The 13,360-nt window shown below is 37.1% G+C and overlaps 1 protein-coding gene across 1 annotated transcript; it reads right to left on the bottom strand.

Annotated features, from left to right (window-relative positions):
• Window positions 1-1,178: 1,178 nt before the first annotated feature.
• Window positions 1,179-1,720, bottom strand: LOC133806533 (uncharacterized mitochondrial protein AtMg00810-like). The gene is made up of 2 exons (XM_062244621.1): window positions 1,476-1,720; window positions 1,179-1,431 (listed from the first exon to the last, which is right to left on the bottom strand). Exons 1-2 carry the CDS (start codon window positions 1,718-1,720, stop codon window positions 1,179-1,181), a joined length of 498 nt encoding a protein of 165 aa, XP_062100605.1.
• Window positions 1,721-13,360: the final 11,640 nt, after the last annotated feature.

Genomic DNA, 13,360 nt, shown 5'->3' with positions numbered 1-13,360 from the left:
TTTAGATGAGAGTCCAGCTAGAAAGCTCATGATAGCCATCTGCTCTCGCAGGCGCTGTTGAACATTCACATCAGGACTAAATGGCAACAACACATTAATATATTCGTACGTCCTCTTAAATGCCATAAAGTAGTTCATAAGAGACAGATCTTGTTTCTCCGCATGGTAAAAGGCTTTGCAAACATCATACATATGAGATATATTGTCTTTTCCAGAATACAAAAATTCCAAGTAATCCATTAGTACTTTAACCAATTCACGGTGATTGATCAAGCTAATTACCTCGATGTCAATAGAATTCCGAATTTGAAGAAACAAACGAGCATCCTCCCGTAGCCACATCTTTCTTGAATCATCTTTTTCTTCTAGAGGATCATTAATCAAAAGATCATCTTTTTCAATACTTCTTAGATAAAGCTGAACCGTCTTACTCCATTCCAAATAATTCGAACCAGTCAATTTATGGTCTGTGATTTTAGACATCACGGGAACCACATCAGATACAACTGCTGATTTTGGATCTGAATTTATTTCTACCATAATCTCAAAAGCGAATATTGAAAAAGACAAGCAAAAGCGAACAAAGAAAGAACACCCAAACATGAAGTGAAAAGTACCAAACCACAAACGGAAAAGAACCACCAGAAATAGAGGACAGAGGAGGGTTGAAAAAGGAGCAGAAACTAACCGTTTCCGGATTCACGGTCGGACGCGCCTACACGCGCCGGCGCGTGGGGAAGATTGCGACGGTGAGGGGCAGCGTGTGAGGCTCGCGCGGCGATTCTGATGGCCGGACTTCGAGGTTTTGACGATTGGCAGCTGGGCAATCCTTCTGTGTGGGCAGTGAGAACTAAAACACACTCCAAATAGGGTTACCGAAAAAGGAACCCTGAAATAAATAAAGAACCAAACTCAGACACAAACCCTAATTTTGGGATCAACCTTAATTTTGAAATTCGAACCCTAATCAAATTGCTCTGATACCATTTAGAAAATGATGAATCAATTGTGTATATTATTCAAGTAAATAATATGTATTTATACAAAATTAGAGAGGCTAAACTAGGAAACTAGGAGAGAAATTAGGAAACTAAGATAATTACAATTAATCCTAATTTCTAGCTAATTTACCGCTAATATATTCTAACAATCTTCAACTCTTCAAGTAGTCTTTTTATTCAAATGACTTCACACACTACATGGGCCATAGCCCTGTACTCTGCTTCTGCACTGCTCCTTGCAACAACAGACTGTTTTTTACTTCGCCATGTTACCAAGTTACCCCATAGGAGAGTACAATAACTAGATGCGGATTTTCTGTCGTCGATTGTTCCAGCCCAATCAGCATCAGTGAAAACTTCGACTTTTCGATCACTCGATTTTTTGAAATATAGCCCAATTCCTAGTGTTTGCTTGAAGTATCTCAAAATTCTATAGACAGCATTAGATGTATTTCACAAGGACTATGCATATACTGATTTACGAGACTAATAGTGAAGGCAATGTCTGGTCGAGTGTGTGAGAGATAGATAAGTTTTCCAACTAGTTGCTGGTATCTTCCTTTATCAACCGAATCTCCTTCGAACATTTTTATTTTGTTCCCAAATTCAATAGGAGTTTTACTAGGCTTGCTTCCTAGCATTCCTGTTTCTTTTAAGAGGTCGAGAGTGTATTTCCTTTGAGACACGGAAATACTCTTTTTGGTCCTTGCAAATTCCATACCCAGAAAATACTTTAATGCACCAAGGTCCTTAACTTCAAATTATTTTGCCATCATTTTCTTGATAAGATTCATTTCTCCAATATCATCATTAGTAACAATAATATCATCATTAGTAACAATAATATCATCAACATAAACTATTAAGATAGTTACTTTCCCTTTCTCTGAGTGCTTAACAAACAGAGTATGATCAGTTTATCCTTGAATGTACCCAAGATTCTTAACCACCTTTGAAAAACGTTCAAACCAAGTTCGAGGGGATTGCTTTAAGCCATATAGTGACTTGTTGAGTCTGCATACAGTCTTCTTATTGAGAGTTTCTTCAAAACCTGGGGGTTGACTCATGAAGACCTCTTCTTCTAAATCACCATTTAGAAACACATTTTTTACATCAAGCTGGTGTAATTCCCAATCTAAGTTTACTGCTAGTGAGAGTAGGACTGATGGTGTTGAGCTTGGAAACTAGAGCAAAAGTTTCAGCGTAGTCTATTCCATTAGTCTGTGTAAATCCTTTGGCCACCAAACGTGCTTTGTATCGCTCGATAGAACCATCGGCTTTATGCTTGATAGTAAACACCCATTTGCACCCTACAATGTTTTTATCGGGTGGCAATTCCACTAGGCTCCAAGTGTTATTTTGTTTCAGTGCTTTCATCTCTTCAAATACAACTGCTTTCCATTCGGGAACACCAAGAGCTTCTTCAATATTTCTGGGAATAAAAACACATGACAAACTGGAAGTGAAAGTTTTGAATGAAGATGATAGATTAGAATAAGAAATAAATTTGGAGATAGGATGTTGGGTACAAGACCTAGTCCCTTTTCTCAACGCAATAGGGACATCTAGATCAAAATTAGGATTTAAATGATAATTACCCGACACATTTGAAGATGGAGCTTCTATTACTAGATCTAGCTCTTGACTATGATGAGGATTCATGACTTGGTTATTTCTTTGAGAGACATTTCTTCTAGTGTAAACACGTAGCTCTTGTTGTTGTTGATTCAACTCAGGAAGACTTGTCCTTGTTTCCGTGATTGGATCAGGTTGACTATTTGGAGTGAGAGTAGATGAAGCTAGAGTAGAACCAAGAACGACTAAACCATTAGGAAGAGGAGTTGGAGTAGAAATAGGGACAACTGAAACATTCGAACGAGAAGGAGATGGAGTTAGAGTAGGAAGATCTAGCGGTAATCCTAACTGTAGGGTGTCCCACATCCACTGAGCTTCTTGCTCTGGATGAGTCTGCTCCCCCTAAAGCGAGGGGGGAGGAAAATATAGAGTATCTTCAAAAAAACTGACATCGCATGAGACATTTTTTTAGTGAGAGGACAGTAACACCGATATCCTTATTGAGTGGAAGAATAGCCAATAAAAATTGTCTTAATAGCCCTAGGGTCAAGTTTACTACGATCATGAGCATGGATATGGACAAAAGCCACACGTCCAAAGGTCTTTGCAAGAAGAGTATTGGTGGAAATATGGGGATAAGAAAGATTAAATATCAAATCATATAGATCCTACAACTGTAATCAAATCATAATAATTTTATTTTTATTCTGATTTGATTTCCTTAATAAATCTGTTGACAAACATCTTGTAATGTGTCTAACTAAAGAGAAAGGTAAAGGGACAAAGATAAAGGGTTGGGACTATCGTTCATTGAGGCTCAAAGATGGAGGTTGCATCCGAGAGAAGTGGTGTTGTTAGAGGTTCAATCTCTACAAAAATTTTTTAGCTAGGGTTAGGGAAAGTAGAGAGGGGGAGCAAGAAGAAAAAGAGAGGGGGAAAACAAAGTTTCCTGCGTATAGGATGGAAAAGAATATAACACACATGATCTCATTTGCCGCTATTTTTTTCTTCAGTTGCCGCGTTTTAATTTAATTTTGTTTAGCTAACCGCATTTATTTTTTATACGTATATGACAATACTTTTTCAACAGTCTTATAATGATGTGATATTGAAAGGGGATTTTGGTGTAGTGAACATAAGATGATATATCAACCAAAAATACATATGCAAATATGAATATATTACCTTGCAAAAGGAACAAAAAGGCTCATGGTGAAGACAACGTCGAGTATTAGCAAACATAGAAGAAGAGGATTCGTCACTTTTCAAAGGAGAACGGTACCAACGAGCACGATCTAGAAACATGTTCGACCTCATTCGATTAGGGGACAATGAGTTTTCATTAAGTCTTTTTTTTTTTATCTTTCCACCCAAATCTTTAGTAATCTTTCTTTTTTTTTTTCTTCAATTCATTTCTTCCTCTCCTACGTGTTTCTACTCCCACTCTCTTATAATTTTTTTTCTTACTGTTTTCTCTTACCATACACGATTTTTTCTTCTATTTATTTTTAACTTTGAATGAAGAACAACAATATGAACAATGGAGTTTTTTTTTTCAGAACAACATGTGTATGTATTATGAAAATCTAATTTTGTAAACTTTTCATTTTTTTAAATGCACGTCAATTTCTAAATATAAATTATCTCTCATTGGTTGGAATCACCATTGCTTATGGCAAAAAAAAAAAATTAGAAATTAATATAGAAAAAACAAATCTTACTTGTTGGTGAATTGCTATATCAAGTCACTATGTTGCCACATCATCATAATTGTTGGTACCCATCCATGAGTAGTAACCATTGAGAAGTCTTCCATACATGTATATATTATAAATATAATTATATTTATTTTAGAAAAATTTTATTGGTTATCTTATGAAGTTATGATCCGCCCTTCCACTATATCCTAAAAAATCCTAAAGAGACATTTGATTTAGTCTGCCGCCTCCATCTCTCAACACTTGCCTTCCTTCCTTCTCTGATTTTCACCTCACAAGTCACATAATTCTCTCTGAAACTCGTCTCTTTCCTTCTCTCATTAATTTGTAATGTTGATGACTTTATGTGATATTGTTAATGAGTGAATGATGATGTTTAATTTTTAATATAATTTTGTATGTTTTTAAGCTAATTTAAAAATCAGGTTCAAAATTAAAATAACTAAACCAATCCAATTACTAATTAAATTGGATTGGATTTTGAAGCTAAATTAGATGAATGGAAGATGATTTCCGACATTCAACTTTTAATTGGATTGAATTAGCTGGGTACAAAAAGATTGGATTGGATTCCCACCCCTAACAATGTTCCTAATCTCCTCGATAATGCAGTTTATTAGACCACAAGAAAAACACCTATACTACCTTAAATATGTAACTCAATCATAAATGCTAGATTTCCATTGAGATTGTACATGGCAACCTAATCGGAACAATCACATTAACTGTCATTGTGCTTTAAAACTCTAGCAAGTCCATGCCACTAGGATTGAAGACATAATCTCTTTTAGGGCAAAAATGCTAGTATTTCATCCTAGGAGAACAATTAAACAACTTCAACTTTCACTTTAAGCCCTTCAACGGAGAAACAACATATCACACAGTTTCACAATCCAATTGTAAGTCACACATTTCAACCATCCAATTGCAAATCACACTTCAATTGCAGACATTTCTTTGTCAATTCTCATGACACTAGTAAGGTGAGCTACGCTCTAGAACCGAATTCTAAGGAAGAAACAAACATATTTGAATATTTCAAAAAGAAATTTACTCACTAGCATTAGATAATGGCACCATTAACATGTACTGCTTCTCTTATTTAAGTCTATTTTTTATGCTCGAAAATGAATGAGAAGTCTGATATCAAACAGGTATAAACTATAGATCCAGAGAAGAAAGGCAAACCTAGGTTAATACAATCTTCCTCTTGAGCAGCGACTGGAACTTTCCTCAGAGCTCCATCAGAAGAGATGGACGACAATCGGAAGAGATGGCCAGTACTGAGGAGACCGAAGAGAGGTTAGAGAGAGGGTAAAATATTACAATATAGTCTTATACACTTACTTTTAAGAATAAAATAACACAGTTTGTATTTTATTAGAATTAGTGACTAATAATTAATACGATACATAGTTTTATCCAAACACGATGTTGTATTTATTTAAATACAATACAGACTCCTTAGATGGGGGTGCCAAGAGAAAATACAGACCTAAAAACTGGTTCATAAAATTGTAAAGTCACTTCATCTTGGAGGCAGTGATAGTTGAAGGAATTTTTGTAGAGATTCTAACAAGCAGGTACAATCTACATAAAACAAAAAACAAGAAACGAAAAATGTTATCCATTGTCAGATACCGTCGACTCTGTTACTTCCTATCTTGCCTCTCAATGTTTTAGCAGAACTCATTGAAAACTTTTATCAAACACATGACAGCCACTCTCAAATTCAATAAGAATTAACTTTAATATTTTATATATCCAAATCATTTCCAAGAAAGATATTTGATAAATGAGTATTGTAAAATTCAAAGAAAAGCTCATTACACTAGAAATCTAAAATAGAAAATACAAAACTTGACCCTTACGTAGAGGTTAAAGAAACTTACCACATATATTCATCCATGGAGATCGACTAGAAAAATACTCCAGAGAAAGTTGATCAGATCTTTGTCGATTGGAATGAGGCTGTGAGAGAGTTTCGTTGAGTGAGAGTGTAGAGAATATTAAGAGACTTAATAAAATATTACAATACACCCTAATACCATCTCTTTTTCAGTTATCAATAATGCAGGTTGTATTGTATTAAAATTTATGTATGATAAATTATACAATACAATATGTATCCCAAATATTGTATTGTAATAAAGTTAAACAATACAAGGTGCATATACGGTCCACCAAACTTATCCTAAATTAAGAATTTAAATTGAAAACAGATTATATCTCCAGTTAAATTTTTGTACAAGGCAAAAACCTTGTTATTTGTCTCAATCAGATTATACTCTTCCTCTTCTGCTAGATCTTCAACCACATACTTACGAAAACATATCAAATAGTATTATGAAAACATCAAGTCTCTAACCACGTTAGCAAAGTACAATTGCTGGAAACCAAAGTCTGCCAGACATATCAAATGCAACAACTAGAAAAGTAACTTAAACACTAAACAATTGATTGCTTTTCATTCATGATCAATTTCCTTTTGTTGTTTCTTGATATTGGAGAAGTGATTGTAGTCAGAGGAGTAATCTCTTAGACAACCCGAAAATTTTTAAAATCCAAGCAAAATGAGTTGTTCACAGGACTACTGGGCTGACACATCAAATTCTTCCAAGTTGTTGTCAACTGCAAAATGATTCCAACCAGAAGAAAGCACCGCAGATTTGCGAAGCTGGTTGTAGTTAAACCTGGTACGCCATTCTTTCTCTCCGAATTGTAGAAATACATCTTGGTTTTCCAAAGAAATATATTTCATCACCCACTCATATAAATCTTCCAAACCTTTTTCATTGATTCATAGTGATGTGTGTGGGGTCTTTCACATGTAAACATTATAACGGGACAAAAATGGTTTGTATCTTTTATCAATGATCATACTAGGTTAACTTGGGTGTTTCTCATGAAAACAAAATCAGAAGTCAGTGAAATTTTCAAAAAATTTCATTCAATGATTCAAACTCAATTTCACACTAAAATTCAAAGCCACAGATTTCTTCAATTCCATTCTCGGTTCTTAACTCGCACAACAAGGTATTCCACACTTAAGCTCTTGTGTCGATACTCAACAAAATGGGGTCGCTGAACGGAAAAATAGACATCTCTTAGAAGTTGCTCGTTCTCTCATGTTCTCTACGCAGGTTCCCAAATATTTTTGGGGTGAAGCTGTTCTTACAGCTACCTATCTTATCAACCAAATGCCATCTCGGGTACTCAACTTTCAAACTCCATGCCATACAGTCTTGCAAGCATTCTCTCATACAAGGTTCATTAGTCTTCTTGATCCTAAGGTCTTTGGCTGCATAGCCTTCGTTCATCTTCATTCTCAAAATCGTAGTAAGCTAGACCCTAAATCTATCAAGTGTATATTTATTGGTTATTACTCTCATCAAAAGGATTATAAGTGTTATTCTCCTATAACTCTAGATGTCACCTTTTTTAAAAACATGCTTACTACAAATCTGAGATTCAGGGGGAGAATGCAAGTGCATCTCATCTTTGGGACACTATTCCAAGTATCAATACTTCATCTCCTAGTGTTCACCACGAGGGTTCTTCCACCTCTCAAGTCATAGACAATCAAGCTTCATCTAGTCCTTCGTCTAATCTCTTAGGTTCCCAAATCATCGAAAACTCTTCAGATCCATCCATGACTCTTGCTCCTCGTCAAGGACCAGAAAACAAAGAAACTCTTGTCTATACTAGAAGGAAAAAATCTGGTACAGATATAGAGCACACAACACATCTGGAGGACCACCATGAATCGGAACCAGATCCTCACTCTCCAGAAACTCATTCAGGTTTAAGAAATTCTAACCACGATAATATTGCTCAGATAAATGATGATTTATATTTGCCAATTGCATTGAGAAAGGGAGTTCGTGCATGTACTGAACATCCTATTGGCAATTTTATGTCCTATAAAATATTGTCACCATCCTATCAAGCGTTTGTCTCTGTTATTGATAGCATACAGATTCCTCACACAATCCAAGAGGCACTGTCTGATTCTCGATGGAAAGAGGCTGGAGAAAATGAGATTAATGCTTTGGTGGAAAACAGTACTTGGACAATCACAAATTTACCACCTGGGAAGAGATCTGTGGGTTGCAAGTGGGTCTTTACTGTTAAACACAAAGCAGATGGAAGCATTGAGAGGTTTAAAGCTCGCTTTGTTGCTAAAGGCTTCACTCAGTCCTACGGAATTGATTATCAAGAAACTTTTGCGCCTATTGCCAAGCTTAACACCGTACGTGTACTGTTATCCCTTGCTGCAAATAATGATTGGCCTTTACATCAACTTGATGTGAAAAATGCCTTCCCGAACGGTGACCTTGAAGAAGAAGTTTATATGGACATTCTGCGGGCTTCGAGAACTCCTCCAATCGAGACAAAGTTCGCAAACTCAAGAAATCTCTGTATGTTCTTAAATAGTCTCCACGGGCATGGTTTGGCAGATTCACTAAATCAATCATTCAAAATGGGTATACTCAATGTCAAGCAGATCACACTTTGTTTATCAGAATCTCGTCAGCTAAAAGGAGAATGGCTCGCAATATCAGTTGTGAAAAGGGTCAATGGCCCTTGAAATATCTAGGATTACCATTAGGAGGAAACCCAGAGAAGCAAGTTTACTGGGAGCCAGTTATGGCAAAATGTGCCAATATGCTTGATGGGTGGAACAGTGCTTATTGGTCTAGAGAGGGTAGATTGACTCTAATTCAATTTGTCATTTCGTCTTTGCCAACATACTACCTATCTTTGTTAAGAGCGCCCAAAAACGTTATAAACGCTCTAGAAAAAATGATGAGGGACTTCTTTTGGGAAGGAGGTGATATGATGGGCTCAGAACACATGGTGGCTTGGGAAACGGTGTGTAATCCTAGATTCTATGGTGGCTTGGGCATAGGTCATTTGGAACTGAGAAATAGAGCTTTCCTCATGAAGTGGCTGTGGAGATTCCCCATGGAAGATAAGGCTTTGTGACATAAAGTGATAAAAAGTAGATATGGGGCTTCTGATAACTTCTGGGATTCCAAAAGAGGGGAAAGAATGTCATACGAAAGTCCGTGGAAGAGTATTGCGGCTTTATACGATGATTTTCTAAGATTGGTTCGTTTCAAGGTTGGTAACTATAGAATTTCAGAAAAATGGTAGGAATTATGTTTTTATTGAGATGAATATGTTACAAATATATAGGCTTTACATGATATTCTAACATAAATACAAAATCAGATCACATTCTAAATATAGAAACTAAATATATATACATAGCTAATATGTTTGATTTCCTATCTGTCAATAGTAACGGTGAGAGGGTCAGATTCCGGGAGGATAAATGGGTAGGAGATGAAGCCTTCAAGAACTTATTTCCGGACTTGGCACTAGTCTCTAAAGCTCAAAATAAAAGTATAAAGGAAGTGGTGATTGAGACTGAAGGCTTGTCAGCTTCTAATCATGGGTGGAACCTCCACTTTAGAAGGAATTCGAGAGACAGGGTGATGTCAAATTTGTTGACACTGCTCCAGATCATTGAGCAAAAACCAATATATCGAATGTTGAAGGATTCAAGAGTATGGATTCTAGGGTCCTGTAGGATATTCTCCTGTAAGTCTGCTTTCTAAGAATTTGTATCAATTCAGCCAATGGCAGAGGAAGGTTGGGCTAAAATGGTGTGGAAAAGTTGTGTTCCCTCCAAAGTCAAGGTATTTGGTTGGTTGGTAGCAATTGAAAAATTGAAAGTTCATAAGAATTTGCAAAAGAGAAGACCTTATCAGTCTTTGTCACCAGGATGGTGTGTATGTTGCAAGAACAGTGTGGAATCTCTTTCCCATTTATTCTTGAATTGCCCGTTTAGTTCGTCTCTATAGAGTAGTTTGCTGAGAGAGTTTAGTATCCAGTGGTGTATGCCCCCGAATTGCAGACAAATGTTGTCTTGTAAGATGCAAGGTGGAACAAGGACTGCTAGACTGTGGCCGGCTGCAGTTTTAGCTATCATGTGGGTTGTGTGGTTAAAAAGGAGTGGTAGGATATTTTAAAACATAGAAAATAAAGCAGAGGACTTGTGGGAGAAGATCAAATTCTGGGTTGCATCCTGGGTTTACAAAACCAAAGGTTTCGCTGAACTGTCCTTCCAAGATCTCAGCAGAGTGGGGTTGTATTTTGCTCCAAGACTCTAAGTACTCGGTTTAGGAAATTGATGGTTATTTGTACTATTTTATGTATTGAAAGGATTATGTTTCTTAGGACTTTTATAATTGCCCTTTGTTACTATAGTTTTTTCCTCCGCCATACGTGATGCTCCCTAATAAATTTGGGAAGAAGTCAGTCTAAGACATTTGACCTCTGTCTCTTTTTCAAAAAAAAAAAGATTGATTTTTGCATCAATTTTTACAATTGTGTATTGGAGCATAGTGCTAAAAAGTGTGCCAAATATACCACATATTAATTTTTTGTGTCAAATATAACACAATATTTACATCACCCATTGGAGATGGTCTAAGGTACCTAAACATGGCTCTAGGAAGACGATTGTACTTTAGAAAGACTCAAAACAGATGTGTAGAATTGTTTTCTGGTAGGGGTGTTCATAAAACCGCCCACACCGCACAAACCGCCTACACCGCACCGCAATTTGCGGTTTAGAATCCTTCGCGGTGTGGTTGCGGTTTGTATTTTTGCCAAACCACGCGGTGCGGTGCGGTTTTAAATTTTATAAATGCGGTTCAAACCACACCGCACCGCATCATTATATATATTAACTTTTTTATATTATTTTTTTTCAATTTTACTACATTTAAAGTTAATGTATAAATATTTATATAGTATACTATAATATACACATTATCTAGAAAAAAAAATATAATGTTTCATAGGATGCTAATACATTCTATTTCAATCTAAACATATTCCTCCTTAATTAAAATAATATTTACTTTTATATTACATTTTTTCTTTGTTATTAGTTTGTTATATTTTTATTGCTTTGCTTAAAGTTTATTTTTTTTGAAAAAGAGACAGAGGTCAAAGACTGACCACAACTCAAAATAATAAAAACCCTCACTTGTGGCGGAGGAAAACCGTGGTTACAAATAAAACAACAAAACATCCCCAAAAAAAACACAACTAACCCCAAACAACTAAACTTAAATCCAGAAATTGGCCCAATCTCTAATAAGATCAGAAAAGAGAACCCCCTCAAAAAATTTGTTTCTATACACCCAAGTAGCCACCCAGAATTTTATCTTATCCCAAATAGTGTCTACAGAATTAGATATATCTTCAAATAGTCTATTATTTCTCTCTAGCCATAAGGTCCAAAAAGTTGCCAACACGGTAGTTTGCCAAAGACGTGAAACTCGCTTGCCGCCCCCTAACTTAGAGAGAAACAAATGAGTACAGTTAGAGGGCATACACCAAAGAATACCAAACTCAGCTAAGACTTTTCCCCACACTTCTCTTGAGAAATGACACTCCAAGAATAAATGGCTAGTGGACTCCCCTGCCTGCTTACAACAAACGCACCAAGCAGGGGACAAACAGTGATAGGGTCTTCTTTTTTGCAGGTTGTCTTGAACATTAAGTTTATCATTGAAAACCAGCCAGCCAAACACTTTAACTCTTGAAGGAGAGACACTTTTCCACAAAGACTTCCCCCACTCCCGAACTGAACCCAACTGATCATAGCTTAACCTCCAAAAGGCCGATTTGCAAGAGAAAACTTCATTTCCATCAGGTAACCATGCCCTTCGATCTTCTAAAACTACCGGTAACGCCACCCTTTCTAACAAAAGAAATAACTGAGAGAGACTGGTGACCTCCCTATCGAACAGATTCCTTCTAAAACGCAAATCCCAAACCTGACTTTGGAGGCCCGAACCCCTACCTAAAACCACCATATCCCTTATCAAAACATTTCTGGCCAACGAAATCAAAAATAAATCTGGGAACTGATCCTTTAAGGGAACACCGTTAATCCAAATATCTTCCCAAAAGCGGATTCGATCCCCCTTCCCCACCCTGAAACTAACAAACTGAAGATATTCCTCATAAAGGGAGGAAATATCTTTCCACGGGCCCCGAACAGACAACCTCCTCCCTCTACCAGTGTCCCAAAAACCGCCATCCCCACCATACCTACTCAGCACCACTCTATGCCACAAGGTGTTCCTTTCCATTGGAAAGCGCCACAACCACTTCATAAGAAAAGCCTTATTCCTTGCAGCTAAATTTCCAATCCCAAGACCCCCGTGATCCCGAGATTTACAAACTTCTTTCCACGAGACCAGATGATCTGACTTAGATTGATCGGCCCCTTCCCAAAGAAAGTCCCGCATCAACTCTTCCAACACATCCACGACCCCTTTAGGGATACGAAATAACGACAAATAATACACCGGAATAGAAGAAAGAACCGATTGGATAAGTGTCAATCTGCCTCCCCTAGAAAGGAAGGCACACTTCCACCTATCCAACCTCTTAGCACAACTTGAAACCACGGGCTCCCAAAAACCTTTATTGCGGGGAGAATCCCCCAAAGGAAGACCCAAATACTTCATAGGCCACTGACCCGCCTCACACCCAATCTCCCTAGCACGAAGCTTCACTATCTCCTCCTCCAAGTTAATCCCCAATAACTGGCACTTCTGCAAGTTAATAGAAAGGCCAGAAACTTCGCTAAAAACTTTCAGAATATCCAACAGGGCCGACAAGGAATCATTATCGTCCACAAAAAAAACCGTGTCGTCTGCGAACTGAAGATGGCTGACTTCCACCAAATCTTTCCCTACTTTGAAACCTCGCAAGGCGCAGACGCTCTTGGCCTTATCTACCATCCTGCCCAAAACATCAGCCACCAAAGTAAACAAGAAAGGTGAGAGGGAGTCACCTTGGCGAAGACCTCTAGAACCCTTGAATTTCCCCCTCGGTCTCCCATTTAAAAACACGGAGAAAGAAGTAGTAGACAAACACCCCAGAATCCACTTTCTCCAAACTACACCAAAACCTTTCTTATTAGCTTTGCTTAAAGTTTATTAGATTGTTGTACATTTAATTATTTTGTTA

This window comes from Humulus lupulus, chromosome X, assembly GCF_963169125.1.
Source record: "Humulus lupulus chromosome X, drHumLupu1.1, whole genome shotgun sequence".
Classification (NCBI taxonomy): Eukaryota; Viridiplantae; Streptophyta; class Magnoliopsida; order Rosales; family Cannabaceae; genus Humulus; species Humulus lupulus.
The sequence above is the reverse complement of the archived record's forward strand: the minus strand, read 5'-3'. Positions and strand labels throughout refer to the sequence as shown.

Coding starts and splice junctions, on each gene's coding strand:
- LOC133806533 (XM_062244621.1), bottom strand. CDS start 1,720: ATGGAATTTGCAAGGACCAAAAAGAGTATTTCCGTGTCTCAAAGGAAA. Junction 1,432..1,475: donor ACTATTAGTCTCGTAAATCA/GTATATGCATAG, acceptor TGCTGTCTATAG/AATTTTGAGATACTTCAAGC.